Raw genomic sequence first — 20171 nt, 5'->3', positions numbered from 1 at the left:
ACACTCAGCTCTTCCTAAAAAGGGCCGCTCTTACCCTCGACAGCTCGACCTCAGCCAAGCCCCATTCTACACTCCCCCGCATGTCTTCCCGCCCCTCCCACATGAACCACAGCTCCGCCACAAATGTAAACCCCCCACAATTCCTCTGTCAATCATGCGGTCCCGCGCTGAGAATCTCTAAGCAGTGAAGCACCAGGCACCTGACTAAATAAGCCCATAAAGTGTCAAACTGAGAGCGGGTTGAGTTCGGAAGTATGTTTGTTCTCTCCTACCCCAGCAGCTGTCTTAGGGTTGCCCCCACATTGTTGTTGCTTCTGGGTGCAGCACGGTGTCATTAATATTAGACGAGTGCACACTGATGACACAAGGCTTAATCACAGCCAGCAGGCTAGCCAACAAGCCTCCTGTGTGGCTGCACACATCTGGTCCGAGGTGCTGTGAACTTTACATCTCTTAATATTGCACAGCTTATTGGATTCCACATGTAAATATAATGTGGTTTGATGAATGAGTTCATAAGCGCAGGCGTCCAACATCAGTCATGTGCCTTCGTTTAGTGGAATCCTAACCCCGCTTCCTGTTTCTTGTATTGTTTTCTCTTTGTTTTCATTAACATTGTTAGACAGGCTGAATTATTGCCAATATCAGAAACATTGAAAATTGTTGTTTAAATTGTGCAGGCTGGTGTGTGTCACTGGGAGAGCTACACATGACAAGACGGATATCGTCCAAGTGGACGTGGATCAGAGCGGGACGGGGGCGTCAAAGGAGAGCTTTTCATATTTAGTAAGTATTCCTGCGTCTGATCTTTGCGCTCCTCTCGCCCCTTTGCATTCTTCTCATCTCTCTTGTTTCCCGCTCCCCGCCGGGAGAAACGTCCCCAGCGAGTCAGCTGAGTGTTAGCAGATGCGGTTTATGGCTCAGAAGAATGCGAGTGTGTGGGAATCTTCAAACGTTTATCTGAGCAGCAACTAAGCACCATTGTCATTCTGCACTGGCTGCCAGTAAAAACAAATAATGTCCGCCGGCTGTGCTCGGCGGTCAAAGCGAGCACGCCAGCATTGTGTTAATTGACCTCGACCCACGCTGGCTCCCATCAGTACAGGAGTTTTCAGGAGTGGAAATACCCATAAAGACCCCTCGGGTCTTCTTATTTTAATATTCAGTCACGCTGAATAAGTCCATCATTGGAGCAAGCTCTAGGGACGACAAGTTTTAGATAAATGACCCCGCTCTAGATTTTACTTGATACATAAAACATTAAACCTTTTTCGGCTTTAAAAGATTTTGACTGCCGGAGAGTGGAAGAAAGGGGAAATAGTTTAGGAGACAGGATATTTGCCTCTATCTCCTTCCTCAATCCTCAGGACGGAAACATCTGCCTCCTTGCACCCGCTCAGGCGCCCAAACATACAATAGGTCTCCTCCATGAGCACGCTTAGGAAGTGAATCCTGTCAGTGAGCATGAGAGCTTTCCCCCGGAGGCGAGGTTCATATAGGGGGTAGAGGGTTCGGACGAAGCCGGAATGCTGATGCTGGATAGCTGCAGAGCTGGATATTCATCTTCACCCCACAACTTGTGTGTGTGTGTGTGTATACACGTTGTTTGTGTGTGTGTGTGTGTGTGTGTGTGTGTGTGTGTGTGTGTGTGTGTGTGTGTGTGTGTGTGTGTGTGTGTGTGTGTGTGTGTGTGTGTGTGTGTGTGTGTGTGTGTGTGTGTGTGTGTGTGTGTGTGTGTGTGTGTGTGTCTCTGTCTGTGTGTGAGAACAAGCTTCAAGTTTCTTTTTCACATGTGCACTTGTTGTTACAGTCAGCAACTGTCTAAGCCAGTATGAAAAAACAAGATATTGAGGAAAACGTATATTTTGTGTCAGCTTCATGAGCCACCAGCACAATTTAAGTTGTTCTGTCTCTCGAGCTTGAGAGAAAAGAAACTGTTGAAAACATATCCTATGTATTTATGTGTCATGGCTTCTACTCAGCCATTCGCCTCCTGTTTGTTACTTAGGACTTCCCTCCACAGGGTAACAATAAAAGGGGATAGACGTTAAAGCCCACAACACATGTTGCACCCATAACTCCTAATTGTGTATTTGTTGACCCCTGTCAATGGTTCTCAAAATTTTTTCACCAAACACTTGGCTCTCCAAGTACCACCATAATGACCAACGTTAAAATATAGTAGCATAGTAGGACTACATTGTCATTAAATATAAGACGGAGGTTTTATTCAACAAGTGTATTTAATATTTTTGGACACTAGAACATTACGCATAGTTTGAACAGTAACACTGTGTTTGAATTTAGGAAAATAGAACACTGTTCTTTAATCAAGTGATTTTTTGGCGTACCACTAGTTGGAACCCTAGTTTGATAATCATTTACCTATGTTTACTAACAAGTGAAAAGCTTTTAAGGCCGTCACTGGTATGGAGCTTTTCAATTAGTCTCCAAGTACCTGGCCTAAGAAAAAGAGTGTCACATTATGGACCAGAAAATACATTACGGAGCAAATTGTAGTTGCTGGACAGATAGCGGTGTTTGTGGTAGCCTTGGGCAAGGCACATCCACCTTTCTGTATACACTTGTGCAGCCTCCTTGCACCACATTCCGTGTATATACAGCGGAACCTCGATTTACCAACGGAATTGGTTCTTGAACATGGTTCGTAAACCGAAAAGTTCATATATTGAAGCAGGGTTCCCAAAAAGAATCAATGTAAACAAGAATAATTGGTTCTAGCCTTAACAAAAGTCCCTATTTTAGTAGAAAACCACACACATTGAAGACATTATAATGTGTATATATGTATACTGTGTGTATGTATATATATATATATATATATATATATATATATATATATATATATATATATATATATATATATATATATATATATATATATATATATATATATATATATATATATATATATATATACATATACATATATATATATATATATATATATATATATATATATATATATATATATATATATATATATATCCAGGGTGTACCCCGCCTTCCGCCCGATTGTAGCTGAGATAGGCTCCAGCACCCCCCGCGACCCCGAAGGGAATAAGCGGTAGAAAATGGATGGATGGATGGATGGATATATATATATATATATATATATATATATATATATATATATATATATATATATATATATATATATATATATATATATATATATATATATATATATATATATATATATATATATATATATATATATATATAACACCAACATAACAAAGGGATAAAGGCTCAACAATGTATTTTTTATCCACACAACACAACATTACAGCAACCTTAAATGTCAACACGCACACAAGTCTTGATGATGCGCTCCAAAACGTTTACCACCATGTTGCTACAATAAAAAACAAAACAAGGAAAATAATTGTACCTTATTTTTGGCATTGTTGAACACTCTGGGAGTTTCGTATTAATAAACGAGCAGTAGTTTCACGTAGTCATCGCTAGCGTTATCACAAACTAGCAGTGTTTGGCCATCCTTCATCGACTTATTTCCCAGTAGTCCTTTCTCTTTTGCTGTAATAAAGGTCCGTTGTGTCATCTTTTTCAGTCTCATCGCAGATAAAGACTTGCTGCAGATCCCCTTTCGCTGATAAAGTCCTTGAACTAAAAGTGCTGCAAGCTAGAGGCTAATTGGCCAAAACAGTTTTCTAGCAACTTGAAGCTATACAGCGAGACTGTGAGAGTTTGGACACATTTTAAAGCGTTTTTTGATCACACAAAGTGATCTCTTAGACAGGCTCACACAACTCTGACCGGCGCAAGGTACAACAATTGTGGAAATAAACACGTCAGAAGTGCCACTCGCTGTCGAATCTCTTTGAAAAGGCCGCACCTGTGTGTACAGGATATGACATAGGGTGCCGCACTTCTTTAAAATGGCAATGCCCGCGTGTACAGAAAGTGATGTCATCAAAACAGCAGCCCCCGATGGCTTCCAGCGGCATGCGAAATGAATGAATGAAGTGTTCGTACGCCGAGACATGGTTCGCTCACAGAGGCATATTTGGCGCGATGTAAAGGTTCGTAAACCGAAAAGGACGCAAATACAGGCATTCGTATATCAGGTTTCCGCTGTATGTGACAGTAAATGTTGTTCCTCTTCCTTACATCCAGGTCCCAAAGATGCTCTCCATGCACCCGAAAAAAGGCTCCCGTGCCGGGGGAACCCGAGTGACTATCAATGGGGAACACCTGGGCATCGGTTCTCAGGTTCGAGTGACGGTCAACAACACGCAGGAATGCCCCATCACAGAGTGAGTAGTGGTTTTACACTAATCACCAAGGGCCCTATTCTCCCCTGTGCTTACCTGTAAGCGAAAAAATGTGCGCAACTTTGCGGATTCTGGCCGTGCAACATTCCCCCTCTTGACTTAGATCTGTCACTGCACGCCTTCATCCAAGATATGTGCTTTGGTTGGAAAAACTCTTAAATGTGGGTGTTTTTGTTAAATCTGGTCTTCCGCATATCATGGACTTACTTTTGGTCTCACGCGGTTTTTAGGGCTGCAATAAGTCCAGCGCCCCAAGAAGGCAAAATATTATATTGCACTTGTAATTTTGATACAGTGTACACCACAGGAAAAAAAAATTAGAGAAAACACTTCTAGAAACTATCCAATCTACACAACCCAAAACCAGTGAAGTTGGCACATTGTGTAAATCATAAATAAAAACAGAATACAATGATTTGCAAATCCTTTTCAACCTATATTCAATTAAATAGACTGCAAAGACAATATATTTAATGTTCGAACTGGAAAACTTTGTTACTTTTTGCAAATATTAGCTCATTTGTAAGTTGATGCCTGCAACATGTTTTAAAAAAGCTGGCACAAGTGGCAAAAAAGACTGAGAAAGTTGAGGAATGCTCATCAAACACTTATTTAGAACATCCCACAGGTGAACAGGCTAATTGGGAACAGGTGGGTGCCATGATTGGGTATAAAAGCAGCTTCCATGAAATGTTCAGTCATTCACAAACAAGGATGGGGCGAGGGTCACCACTTTGTCAACAAATGCCTGAGCAAATTGTTTAAGAACAACATTTATTAACCAGCTATTGCAAGGAATTTAGGGATTTCACCATCTACGGTCCGTAATATCATCAAAAGGTTCAAAGAATCTGGAGAAATCACTGCACGTAAGCAGCAAGGCTGAAAACCAACATTGAATGCCCATGACCTTTGATTTCTCAGGCGGTTGTGCATCAAAAATTGACATCAGTGTAAAAAGGATATCACCACATGGGCTCAGTAACACTTCAGAAAACCACTGTCAGTAACTACAGTTTGTCGCTACATCTGTAAGTGCAAGTTAAAACTGTACTATGCAAAGCGAAAGCCATTGATCAACAACACCCAGAAAGCCCGCCGGCTTCGCTGGGCCCGAACTCATCTAAGATGGACTGATGCAAAGTGTAAAAGTGTTAAAAAAATTTTTGGGAAACTGTGGACGTCGTGTCCTCCGGACCAAAGAGGAAAAGAACCATCCGGACTGTTATAGGCGCAAAGTTCAAAAGCCAACCTCTGTGATGGTATGGGGGTGTATTAGTGCCCAAGACATGGGTAACTTACACATCTGTGAAGGCACCATTAATGCTTAAAGGTACATACAGGTTTTGGAGCAACATACTTTATGTTGCCATCCAAACAACGTTATTTCAGCAAGACAATGCCAAGCCACATGTTACAACAGTAAAAGAGTGCGGGTACTAGACTGGCCTGCCTGTAGTCCAGACATGTCTCCCACTGAAATTGATGTGTGGCGCAATATGAAGCATAAAATACCACAACAGAGACCCCGGACTGTTGAACAACTTAAGCTGTACATCAAGCAAGAATGGGAAATAATTCCATCTGAAAAGCTTCAAAAATCGTTGCCTCAGTTCCCAAACGTGTTGTTAAAAGGAAAGGCCATGTAACACAGTGGGAAAAATGCCCATGTGCCAACTTGTTTGTAATGTGTTGCTGCCATTGAATTATAAGTGAATGATTATTTGAAAAAAAAAAGTAAGTTTCTCAGTTCCAACATTAAATATCTTGTCTTTGCAGTCTGTTCAATTGAATATAAGTTGAAAAGGATTTGCAAATCATTGTATTCTGTTTTTATTTACCATTTACACAACGTGCCAACGACACTGGTTTTGGGTTTTGTATTCTGATCGCTGCATTTGAGATGCCTGGAAACGTCCATTGAAATGAGGATAAAAGGAACATAATGCCACTCTGAATTAACTATCAAGTAGTTCATTGAACTGTTTGAATTTTTAATAGCAAACACATATGTAATGTAGCGTCTATCAATTGATTAAAGTTTTTTTTTTTTTGACAGTTATTGTCACACTCCCTCTCGCAAACACTCGCACACAAAAACACACACACAAACACATTAGCTCATCCTGACGCGTCACGGTTTCACAATTATTTGTACTCAACATAACTTTAAACATCACACAAACGATCAGGGTAGTTATAATAACAAGTGAAACAAAAAGTTTCATCTACAGATTAATATTCACATCAAGCCAGGAAGAAGATCATGTTGTAGTGTGCGTACGCAACCTACATCACAATGACGACACATATACGACATCTAGTGCTGCCTGGTTGATACAGCTTTTTCAAATTTAAAGTGTTATCTTTTCCACATATTTCAATGACATTCACAAGTTTTAGTAAAACTCCACGTTGCATGATTTTCACACATCCAATGAAAACTTTGTGGCAAAATCGTCCTCATTATTAATGAGGCTACCTTTATTCTTGACTTAAACACAAGGGCACCACTTACACGGGGTGGGCAGGGCAAGTATTGGAGAATATGAATAAAAGAAACGTGTGTTACTTCAAGAGCGTAAAAAACACTTAAGTGCAAACGGAAGAATAGGGCCCACAATGCTTCAGTCCTCATGAGTCATTATTTAAAGATACAATGGCTGCACTGGAATTTGTCTTTATTTTACCTCATGTATCAAACCACTTTTTTATGAAAACTTAATAAGTCAGAATTTCAACCCAGATAACGGTTTGACTTTTTTCTACATACAAAATTGTGTTATCATTATATTATATTTGTATCAGCATGTCATCATAATGTTTTGGCTGGGAAAGGTATGTTAGAGACTATATTCATAACAGTGTTTGCAAATGAAAGACTTAAAAAATTGTGTTTCTTAAAACCATAAATATGGAATAGATGTTCTGATGGACACATTTATAAAACTAATGAATCCAATTTATGAGGGATGGATCCGTGTTTAAGTCTCCCTGCCCCTCTTTTAGACAAACTGATGACACCATTGAGTGCACCATGCCTCCAGCTCTTCAGGCAACCAGTGAGTCAGTGGTGGTGTGTGTGGAATTTGAGAACGTCGCCTGTCACAGTGAGGAACTGAGCACCACATACCTGTATGAGAAGAACCCCACTATCAGCTTCATCAAGCCAGATAAGAGTTTCCTCAGGTTGGTGAAACATCTCAGCCCGCTTGATTACCAGTTCTCACTCCCTCCTGTTGCAGTGTCTTCCCACTTGCATAGTCTGTGTCAGAGCAGCTGTTCTCAGTGGCTTGTACCGTATGTGTGGTTGTCTATTTATTTCTTAGTAATTGCATAACAGTATGTCACATTTTTGTTATGTAGCCTGAATGTGATTTGCTCTGCTGTGTGTGTTGCAGTGGTGGCAGGACCATCACAGTGGTAGGTCAGGGCTTTGACCTAGTGCAGAGTGTCACCATGCAGGTGCTGGGAATTGGACAAACTGTGAGTCACCAGCCACACCATATGAAAACATGATTTCAACATCCCCCTCATACTTGTATGTGTTCATCTTCTTTTTTCCAGCAATGTGCTGTTCTTTCACCCTCCATGATCACATGTCCGTCCCCGTCTTCCAGTCTGTCCCAGCAGACCTCGATACAGTTCTACTTGAACGGTGTTCTCTACACAGAAGACCGCCTCTCCTCCTCTGATAATGAGATGGATGAGGAGGAGGGTGAGCTGCATAAAGGTCACTTCCAGTTGGAATACGTGGAGGACCCTCAGTTCTTCACCGCCAACAAGGAGAAGCTGATTAAACATCACCCAGGAGAGCAACTGACACTCATCATCAATGTGAGTCAAATTAGTGTTTCACTGGCATGCTGCTTGCTGAGCAGTAAACAAATCATCACCCTTCATTGCAAGCTCATATTCATGCATCATTTATTTCCATGACACTAAGAAAAGTACAACTCCAAAGTTGTATTTTCCAGTTTATGTTCAAATAAAGAAAATATCAAATGATAGCTGCCCTTGTGTGAGCTAATCATATATTTACTCATCAATTCAGTTTAAAATGAACTCTAGTCAGTTTGCTCTGCTAGTAGGCTACGGTTTGTTCAGTCAAGTGTGAATGCAGTCCACTGAAACCAGGACTGGAAAGGTGGAAGCATAATTAAATACAGTAGTTACACATACTTGGATCTTTTCAACTAAGGGTTTGTGTTGCTTCGGTTACGCCATCAGAAACGCAGTCCCCTTGCTGCAAATCTTTGGGAAACTTTTTGGGAAATCTTCATTCAATTGCCATCCTCTTCATTACATCTCAGCTGGTAAAACTGTAGCATTGAAAACAAAAAGTTTTAAAAGCGACCCATTATGCAAAACCAACTTTTTTTTAACCTTTTTGTGTATTTGGGATGTGCATAAGTCCTGAAAATATGAAATCAAATCATGAAGGCATTGTGCAGATATTAATAATACAATCTTGCCTTCCTCTATACTTCCTCCGAACAAGCTGTTTGGAACAACTTGTGACGTTTTCCCAACATGTGTCGTCAGCGGATATCTCCATGTATGGTAGAAGCTTACCCAAAGAGCTTTGCGCGAATCCACTATTGTAGTCAGACGTTGTAGTCGATAAGATCTTCATTTTTTCTCGATCTTCTTACTGTGAGGCAGACTGGCTCATACATGCACATGCATCCTCCTGCCATTTCTAACAGATAATAGACTCCATACGGAAGCACTAAAAACTGCAACATGGATGACGTGGAGAAGACGCAGTCAAAGTGAAGCCACGTAAATAAGACCGCCCACAAAACAGCACATCCTGAAGAGACGGTCAGAAAGTGGCTTCAAAATGGTCTGTAAAACATAATCTATGCAATATTTTGACCAAAGAACCACCATTAAATGTTAAATAAAACATTTTTTACATGTAGAAAAAAATTATAATATGATCTTTTTATGTATTTTTGCTGCTGAAAGTGAATTTGGCAATCATTCCCCATAATATTAATAATTTTTTGAGTAACTGTACTAACTGTAACTAACTCCCCTCTTTCCATCGCCAGACTCAATTGGCCGCCCCGTTTTAGTATGACATCATCTAAAGATGTCACATAGTTTCACATGTTTTTTTTTTGTTTGTTTTTTTGTTTTTTTTAAACACATATGGTTAACATTATGAGCACAAAAAAATATAAAATAATCGTCATTTCCAGACTTCCCTACTTTTCCATATCCTCTTCCACAGGCACCATAGCCTGTGTTTCCTCATGCTCTTTCATTGTCTTGAAGAGAACATCAGTAGAAGAGGACGCAAAATACAATACTAGCAACTTACCTTATTTTTCTCTCGTTTTTGAGCCCCTGGTCTGCTTTTTTTTCTCAGTTTTTCAGCAGGTTTAAATGTAGTATTTTTCCCTGAAGGGTGCTCCTGATTTTCAGGATCTCATTTGACTTAAGTCTTTTACATTTTTTCCATCCAAACCCCGACCAAAACCCTTCTTCTTCGAAGTCAGAATCATTCAAATTATCTCTGCAAATTGCACTCCTCTCGCCTGGTCCATCCAATTTTGCATGAGTCTATTTGGAGAGGTGCTTACTTTCCTCATATTCCCATCACTTGGAACTGTATGCAGGCGGATCCATTTTTACAACCTGCAACAACGCATCTGGCAGACATTTCGAAAATTCCTTCCAATTATGTTTAAAAATGTCATAATTGGGGATGATGCTACCAAAACACATACTACACAATATGAAATTGCCCTCAGTCTTCTGCAGGTGACGTCAGCAAGCTGATGCAGGCCAACAGTGGGCGTTTCAAATTGTGCTAAAACTCTTTAGAAAACAAGCTTAAATCACTACTGTGTCTATTATGGGGAGAAATGTACCTGTAGATATCATTTTTAGATACCAGAACTATAAAATGAGTGGCAATGTTGTCAGCATTAGAGAGGCCCTCTAATGCAGTGTTTTTCAACCACTGTGCCGTGAGATACAGTCTGGTGTGCCGTGGGAGATTATCTAATTTCACCTATTTGGGTTAAAAATATTTTTGCAAACCAGTAATTACTGTCTGAAAAATTATGTGTTGTTGTTGAGTGTCGGTGCTGTCTACAGCTCAGCAGAGTAACTATGTTATACTCTTTCATATCAATAGGTGGCAGCAGGTAGCTAATTGCTTTGTAGATGTCGGAAACAGTGGGAGGCAGTGTGCAGGTAAAAAGGTGTCTAATGCTTAAACCAAAAATAAACAAAAGGTGAGTGCCCCTAAGAAAAGGCATTGAAGCTTAGGGTAGGCTATGCTATGCAGAACTAAACTAAAACTGAACTGGCTACTAAGTAAACAAAAACAGAATGCTGGATGACAGCAAAGATTTACTGTGGAGCAAAGACGGCGTCCACAATGTACATCCGAACATGACATGACGATCAACAATGTCCCCACAAAGAAGGATAAAAACTATTTAAATATTCTTGATTGCTAAAACAAAGTAGATGTGGGAAATATCGCTCAAAGGAAGATGTGAAACTGCTACAGGAAAATACCAAAAAAGAGAAAAAAACCCACCAAAATAGGAGCCCAAGACAAGAACTAAAACACTACACACAGGAAAACACCAAATAACTCAAAATAAGTCACGGTGTGATGTAACAGGTCATGACAGTACACCTACTTTGAGACAAGAGCTATAGTGATGCATGCTTCGTTATGGTTTAAAGTCATATCCAACAATTGTGACAACGACTTTTTACTGTCAACTGAGTTTTGTTTTTTTAATGATTTTTGCTGGTGTGCCTCCGGATTTTTTCAACGGAAAAAATGTGCCTTGGCTCAAAAAAGGTTGAAAAACACTGCTCTAATGTATGTGATCATGTTGTTTTGGAGGCGTGGCTTTCCTCGCATACATTGTTCAATCGATGCTCGACTTCATGCGTGTGCTTTACTGAGCATTTTTTTGCGCTGATAAAAATACAAATGTGAGCGCTACCTCAACTACTACTTGAAGTGTGAACGCGCCCTGAATTGCAGGAAAGTGATTTGATATTGTTGCACTCAAGGAAGTTTTTAGATACTTTGTCACAATCAATAAATACATGAAATTATCTGTCAAAAAGGTTTACATTAGTCTGGAAGAAAATCTTGGGTTGACGGTCAGAAAGTGCCACTTACCACATGCAGAAACAGAAAAATAGAAAAATATTAATGTATGGTTGAAGTTAGAAGAAAGTAGAAAATAACTAAAGAGGGGACAAAGCTAGTTATAATAAACATGCACTGAAGTGAGTGAAAAAGTCTCCTGTTTATTATTTGTCTGCAAAGGAAGCTCAGCTGGAAACCTGACTGCTTCCACTGCAGGGCTTCTTGTTCCTGTATGCATATTCACATGAACCAGCGGCAGTAAAACACATTAAAGGACGCGTCCTCTGAGACATGTTGGTATCTGCAGTGAAACGGCGGTAGGGCGATGGGAGGAGGAGGGTACGTGGGGCAGCTCAGTAGGGCATCCCACGTTCCTGCGTTGTTGTGGTTAATGCAGGCACCTGTCTACACAGATCAGTCAACCCAGAAGGCTGCCCGATGCAACCCTGTGTGTGACATTGTGACATGCTCACTGCAGCGTCTTATGATGATGCTGCCTTCTCTTTACATGTTCGTATCAGGATGAGGCCTCAGCAGGAAACTACCTGCCTGGATGGAAAACTCTTGTTTCCTGTTTTTTAAGGCTTTGAAATCCACCGGTGGATGACTTGTAGGCAGTAGCCTTGATAGAGAGAAAGAGAGAGTGTTTTGATTATTAAGAACATTTTGTCAACCACCACTAATAAGGATGTAAGATGGAATTTCAGTTGGTTTTGTTTTTGGATTATTTAGTTTGATTTTTAATGTTAAATATGGGGTATTTAACAAGATGCTTAAAATTATATTTTGTACGATAACGTAATGCTCTTTGTGTCAGCATTTTTGTGTGTGTTCGGAAGCATTTGTTGACAGAGACCTGGGAGGTGGCATCCTGCTCTGGAGACAGGACAGGGCCCTGAGGGTGTAATCAAAGCAAGGAAGCACAGTCAGGATAAACACACACTTACACACACTTCCTCACTTGTCGTGCCTTTTTATGAAAAAAAAGGGAAATTGCAATTCCATCCAAATTGGCTCTTATTTTCGTTATTTTGGCCTTCTTCCCTGTTGGTAATCCCAACGTGTTGGTCGCCAAGTTAATTGCTGAGAAATGTGGAATAAAAAGAAGTGGCTAGAAACACAAACAGTAACACAATCAAAGCCTCACGTCAGCCACTTGGCTGCGGAGAAAGCAAACAGTGAAATAAAATTTGATTTTCACTTCATTATCAGATTGTTTAACAAAAGAAAAAAAAACATATAAGACTTAAAGTGTCTGCAAGGCTTCATTTTACATTTAGCACTTTTTACACAAAGGAATGCTGAAGCTTGTTTAAATGGAACTTTGAGGGAGCGATGAACAAAAACGTTTTGCAATCTGTTCATGCAAGCCTAAGGGACTGTGATGGCAGAAGAAAACTATCATTATATCCTTCTTGTTGTGGATTGTATTCCCAATATTGTGATTTACACCCTGTCGGTTTGTGAATATCGTCTTGCTCCAGGATTGGACTGATGTTTTTCCCAGATTGTCCTTGATCCCCTAAAATAAGCTACAGCTAAAGTTAAAACTGACAAAGGTTTTCAGTCAGAAGTTGTTAGATATTATTAAAATTTTAGACTCTTTTTGGAATTTGCACCATTGTTATCTTTAGCACTAATCGTTCAATCGATTATTGCACCAAACTACCTACTTTGTCTCAGTTATTTTGAAATAAATCCATGCTTCTCAGCGTTAAGGAAATTCAGATGAGGAACAGCTCTATTATTAACAGGATTACACAAAAACTTGAAGCTCTTATAGACCCACTATCTCTGATAGATTATGTGCTCAACCAAAGACCCTTTTGCACCACATGTGCATGAACCTTTAGATTTTGGTAAGGATAGTTCCTGGAACTAAAAGTTTCCTGTGGCCTACTGGGATCTATAAGTGTACCAGTATTGTTTAGTATTGGTTCCTGATTGGGTCAGTCCAGGAAGACCGTTAAGATCCTGAACTAATGATACTGCTATCGGTATTTTTTTTATCCAGCTGACCATCGTAATTGTGACACGCTGCCACATTCAGTTCAAGTGTCGTCGACAACACCACACAAAAGTTTGTAAAACTACAATATTTCCTCCTAGATCCCAAAGTCATGGACGCTAGTAAGCGTTAGTGTCAGTTTGAAGTGAACGCCTCTTCATCATCCAGTAATTCAAAGGCAAAGATTAATCCACTCAAAAAAGTAAACATTTTAAATAATTACTGGGTCTTTTTATTTATATAATACACACACGACACAGACACATATACGTCGGTAGCTGTCAACGCTGCCATCCGGTCCGTCACTCAAATAAGTCTGTGTGCAACACAAACACGAATAACAATTTATTTTGTACACCCACCTAAATGCTAATTGATTGTATTGATTTATACTATATATTTGCTACATTATATCATGTTAAATGTTTGTGAATAAACATGAATACAATAAATTAGTATTATTTTACTTTACTATTTAATTACTGTTATTTTAAATATTATTATAGGGAGAAGCGGTAGAAATGGATGGATGGATATACTGAGAGTAATTATAATGAATAGAACCACAGTGATGGATCTGTGTGATCTTTACAAAATGATGACATAACAACTGCATTGCACCTTGCACTGCAAACATAGTTGACTATTTGATTAGCAGGTGCTAATGAAAAATACTTCCCTGCTGTTAGATGTTATATCATGATGTTACTGGTGTACAATCTCTTGTGCTACTAATAATACTATAAAATAATACATTTTTTCACATCTTTCTTTACATAAATCACATGTAGTACCGGTAAGAATACCAATGAGGAATATTGATATTGGTGTCAGTCTCGATAAAATCCTAACGATATACATCCCTATTGTTCAGTGTAGCAAGGTTCCAGAAACCTTTTTGTAAATCATCTTAACTCATAAGGAAAAAGCACAATGGAACGTCAATGTTTTGTTACAGTAATAACAGATTAGCCCAGAGTCAATGGATTTCTTGAACATTTCAAACCGTTATCGCAGTTTCTACAGAGTGTGCATGTCAGTGTCCATCCACATATGCGGTAAACTTATTTCTTTGATTCCATGTTGTTGCACAAATGACAAATCAAAACAATAGTAAATAAGATAGCAGCTGTACTCGGAGTAATCGTCCAAACGGATCAGCCAACCCCACATAGGTTGAGGGTATTCAAAAAGCCCTACCTGACGATGTGGGTGTGAAAACTCCAGGATACAGTTTCTGGGTGGAAAAGGGGCTTATGTGTCCCCCAGCGGGAAAAGCTGACAGTCACTCCAAACAACACCTTCAGGACACAAGTGAAAGTCATCTATATCTTCCTGTGAGTGTGAGACAAAACAATATGAAGGGGGGTGAAAAGTGTGACAGCTCAGACAATAAACAACACATACCATCTTAAGAACATTTGATGCAGTGTTGTACAAATCTGTAGATAATAGAGATTATTCGAGTAAGGACACGGTTTCCTCCCAGCAAGAAGCTCTCTGGTATGATCCTGAGTTTGCTGTCTAAAGAAGCACAACATGACATCAGCTATTGGGAGTTGAACTCCATCCAAGAAGATCTTTATGTAGATCTGGCAGCACAGAATCATATTCAGTGTGTGTTGTGACATACGGTACCCCATACTTGTCTGACAGCTCAACCACTTTCAATATGACAGTGTGGAAGAAGTAAGGCTTGAGTGTTAAATTTCACACTGGGAACACACGCCTTTGCATTGTACTGGCGATATCCTGATTCGTTCTCTTAATTGTCTGTTTAAGTTGCATCCTCTAATAATCTACTTAGGAGAAAAGTTCTAATGATAGTCCACTGCATCTAAACTTAAAGACCTTAGAAGCCGTGTGTGTATGTGTGAACAGAAATCTTTTTTTGATAATACAATGTCTTCATTTTGGTCATGCAATAATGTCTGAACAATCTCTGAAGTCTATACAACCTTTGGGTGTCCTGGCTGGTCCACCAAGGTTGTATACCTCCAAAGCAAGTGATCTGGGCAGGTAACAGTACAAGCCAAATTATTTTGAGGGCCGATTTCAAACCGTTCTGTTGCTTTGTTCTCATTTTTTATGATAAATGATGATGGATTCACTCACTTATTCAACAGTTTCATTTTCATTTTTCATTAGTGAAGCATTTAGCATTGTTGTTGATAGACACAGGAGGTGGACCTGAGGGCGGCTGATTGATAGAAATTGCCATGTCGGGTTTTCCAATCAACTCCAGCAAAGGCTCTGAGAAAGTTATTTTGGGCAGGTGTAGGGTCGCTGTCAGCACATTTGTTTGTGTAGACGAGGCTACTCCATGTGAGAGAGTTAGCGGGATTGTTTGCTGCTTTAAGATGAACTTCAGCCCAGACTGGACGAACGTCTGCTGGCCTCCCCTGCGTGACGGCTACGTGACAAGGCCGCCTCAGCTTGCTTAGGAGTGCAATTAACCACCGTGCAATCTTACCCTGTCTGAGGCCCCCAGGCATCTCGTAACTCACTTGGACTGACAGGTGTTTGTGTTCCTTCCTGTCGCAGAAAGGGCCCAGCAATCTGGAGCTGATGCCAGATGAATACTCTGTGATGATTGGCCCGTACCCCTGTAACATCAGCTTCCATAATGACCAGCTTTTCCACTGCACCATCAGCGGCCTACTGAGCCCCCGTGAGACAGAGATGCCCGTCACTGTAAGTATGCAAGCAAGAAGAAGACACACAAACACACTATGCAGTTCAACATTGTTGCAGAGTCATTTAAGAATGTCAGTCATCTTATTGTAGTGTGTAGTAAATAATCCTTTTTAAAAATCCTGACTCCAAATAGTGATCTGGATCACACCCAAATCTAATCACTTGTTCCTTATCCAATTTCTGACATTCAAAATCTGACAGAAACACATGGAGTAAGCCTTTTGACAGTCAATCACTCTCTTTGTCTCTGTGTGTGGAGGCGGGTGGCTAGCATACACACACAAAGAGAAGTTGAGCTTTGTAACATAAACGTAAGGTATCGGAAATTATGTGGATCACCCCCAAACCTAATCACATGTTCTTTATCCCATTGCTGACATTTCTTGAAATGTTCATGAACATCCTTCCTTTTGATTTATGTTGCTAGCTAACTAACTAACTAACAAACACATGACTACAAAATACACACATGGTAATAACAGACTCTGCATTCTTGGTACAGTATAAATGTTAATCTGGTGCCTCCAGAGTTGCTCATAGTTAGGCTATTGGTTCAAAGCCTACAACCGATTTGGACACAAGTGTGTTTTTGAAGTTTTCAGCCAAATCCTCATCCTCAACTTCAGGGATTATTTTCTTCTATATGCAAGCACGTTCCAGCAAGCTCATTTATTTTTGAATGATGTTTGACATGTTTAAGGATCATTCAGGGATTACTTTTTTTCTATGTCATGGCAAGAATATCCAAACTCTATATTGTACATTTTGCATAATATGTAGCTCAAATCAACCAAGTTTTTTAAGCTCATTATCATTATTCAATGGGCATCGCATTTTTAGTATATGTACTCTCCTAGTACTTTTCTAGTATTTTTGTATGTTTCAAGATATCATAATCCAGGGAAATGCAACATAATGTAGTCTAAGTTTTAATCACTATACGTTTAATAAGATAACCGTTAAACCCAGGCAGCAACTCGGCTGGACAATGTATTGTCCCGCAAATTATTGCTCATAAACAATATTATTTTCAGCATTATTTTGAGACCAAATTAAGCAAAACTTTATTTATAATATATAAAAATGATAATGGAGGTATTTTTTCCAGACGCAATAAACTTAGATTTTTCCCCAAAAATGTACTATTGTAATTGGAAGGTCAATAACTTTTAATTATCCTAAAAATTCATCCATTCAACATTCGTCCATGTTGATGGGCTAATCTTTCTCATTGAGTGTGAAGCTGAAATATTCCCAATATTGCAATCATCTTTTTTCCTCCTGATTTTGTTACCTAACAGTGCTTCTTAATAGCGAGTAGTGACAATCATGTGGGTGTAAGATAGTGGTCACGCCTACACCCACTGAGACAAAGATCGTGGATGACTGACAAGAGGATCCCCTCCGTTCATTTAAATGTAATTAATGAATAAAGGCAGGGCAAGGCAAGTTTATTTATAGAGCACAATCCGTACACAACATTTTCAGATGCCGAGAGCGATGCATAGAGTGAACCCTCTAGCACCCTGTTTGAAAGTCAGAGATGGAAAAGTACAAACACATGGCGACATGGAATTTTATCGATGACGGTAAAGTTATCGACTTCTTTATCATTTATTGTTTGATTAATAACCCCGATGTTTTGATGATATGTCATTATAATAATTTCAACATTTGTGTCATAATTTATGCCATTGTTTTTGCTGATTGGCTGGGATCAATCAGATGTTTTTACTGCCTCACAGTGAGCCTTTCAGAATGATATGATTATTTGAGTTATAAATGGTAAATAAGGCACACATCTGACAGGTTGTTAGCTGTCTGAAGACATGCATCAGTTGTAAACCCAAAAAGACCAAATTGGGCAAATGTAATGTCAGCACCCACACTGATAATATGTCAGTATTCATGAGCACCCATAAAATCATTACACATGCTTGGCTTACGGCAGCTTTTAATCGGGGTAATGTGCTTTATCTCTTCAATCCGTTATCAATCAACCTGCCATTTTTAGCGAGACACTTTGTCAATATGATACAATCTGCTTATGTGGACACACAGGTCGGGCTGTGATTCTCACGCCTCACTGGAGTGTTTGTTTTGTCTCCAGTTTATCTCTGATACAATTAGAGCAGGGATGTCCAAACGTTTTCCACCGAGGAATGTATGCTGAAAAAAAGGCCACTTTGATATTTTTTTTGCATTACAGCTTTAATTACATTAAATATGCTAAAATCAATTCAATGTGGAATATGCTAAGCTAGTTAAAATATATATTTTGCGTTATAGGAGAAAAAGCAAATAGTTGTTAGTGTTATATCTAAAATACCTCATTGATAATGAATTCATTTAAAATCTTGAGAACATTTCGAGGGCCGCGCTTGCGCTACAAAGACACGATGGACAGAGAATTCTCCGTCCTACGTGTATGCTTCAACATAGCAGAAATAAAAAAATATTAGACATATAGTTTATTCAGCAACATCATTTTATAATTTCATAGCTGCTGGGCGACTTTAAGGTCTGATTAAAACAAATACAATTGATGCGTTTTGGTGACATTTAATATTTTTTTAATGACATTCGTTATTTTCACAAAGAATTTATATTACAAACATATATCCTATATGATAAACATTTCTTGAAGGGGTGCATTTTTTGCATCACAGTAGTGCAGCCTCCCTCCCATGCATCAAGAAGTATAGGACTTTGCTGTCCTGATAAACTCACACTTTCTTGTCCCTGCTGTTTGCTTTCCTGCAGCCTGCTCTGTTTCTAAGGGAGAAAGTATTCATCAATATTTAAATAAGCGCCTGAATGTGAGTGGTTTGCTGAAATAGCTCTGAAACATATGTCAGTCTGTCACTAGAGAGCTACTGCAAAAACATTTGCTTTTTCCCACACAGAAATAGATTAATTTGTTTTGTTGTGTACATGTTTGCTGCTCCACAACCACGACCATTGTCCGAGAATAAACACTGGCAATTTGCAAACTCACAAAGCGAGGTCACAGGTCAAATACCATGAAGCGGTGGCCTCTTCAAAGAGCATGATAGCAGTGAGGATGACATTTGACATGAACATAATCACAGGGTGCGTCTTCTGCTCTTTTGTGTTGCCATATTTGCATAAATCTATACACGTTTGCTTGGTGCGGCGCTCATGGCCTTTTTGTGTTTTTTCACTCTTTCCAAGGCTAGATCTATTTTTACAAGCCCGTGTTTAGCTTGGCTCTGAAGTGCAGCCAAGCAGCGTAAGCAGACGAGGGGAAACATCGTTTCTCGTACCCCGAGCGAAACAGGAACATGGAACAATGGCGTTTTACCCTCCATTACACCCCGCCTGGATGATGCGGGCTCTACAAGAAGGCGCTCGCTCTTTCTCGTAGCGTAAATAAATGCCCCTCGCCGCCAAGATGTGGGGGAGCCCCAGAGAGAGGAAAACTAGTGTAAAAGGGATTTGGTGTGAGGATTGGAGGCTTTTTATCTCGTTTTATGAATGTCGGGATTGGATGGGGAGAGGGAAGGATGTAAGGAGGGGCAACAGAGATCCTGCTGAGTCCTCAGAAGGCAGAAGTGAAAGTCCTTTTCTTGTCACAGCTTGGTTAGGCAGAGCCATGAGACTCCTGCTGCTCCATGCAGTCGGGCTATTTTTCACATTCCTCCTTGCACCTGTGTCGTAACAACTGATTTGTGGGTGCGGCTTTGCATTAGTGCAAATATCACATATTTGTGTCCCCATTTTATCATTGCTTAAGTAACAATTATAACCAGTTTGACATAGAAAACCTGAGTCCGGCTTTTGAACAAATTGTAACATTGTCATTAAAAGCTTTCTTCATTAAATTTGTTGGCAAGACTTGAAACATTCTACATAAAAAACTGTTTTTTGTTGGCGATTTTTTGGTATCAAGCCTGTTGTGCTTCTGAATGCTTGTTCTTAAAACAAACATGTTGTCTTTTTTGACGATGTCAGCTGTTTTTTTAGTGGTGATTTTTTTCCTCTTAAC

General features: G+C 39.6%; 1 protein-coding gene across 1 annotated transcript in view; it reads left to right on the top strand.

Annotated features, from left to right (window-relative positions):
• The window catches only part of plxnd1 (plexin D1), a 160023-nt gene that overhangs the window by 98517 nt on the left and 41335 nt on the right, over positions 1 to 20171 (top strand). The window contains exons 14-19 of the mRNA XM_062053578.1: positions 681 to 786; positions 4162 to 4301; positions 7329 to 7508; positions 7721 to 7805; positions 7887 to 8156; positions 16010 to 16159. Of these exons, the coding sequence (XP_061909562.1) occupies positions 681 to 786; positions 4162 to 4301; positions 7329 to 7508; positions 7721 to 7805; positions 7887 to 8156; positions 16010 to 16159 (931 nt within the window). The remainder of the gene's footprint in view (positions 1 to 680; positions 787 to 4161; positions 4302 to 7328; positions 7509 to 7720; positions 7806 to 7886; positions 8157 to 16009; positions 16160 to 20171) is intronic.

This window comes from Entelurus aequoreus, linkage group LG07 (assembly GCF_033978785.1).
Source record: "Entelurus aequoreus isolate RoL-2023_Sb linkage group LG07, RoL_Eaeq_v1.1, whole genome shotgun sequence".
NCBI classification, from domain to species: domain Eukaryota; kingdom Metazoa; phylum Chordata; class Actinopteri; order Syngnathiformes; family Syngnathidae; genus Entelurus; species Entelurus aequoreus.
This window is presented reverse-complemented; position numbering and strand designations above follow the sequence as displayed.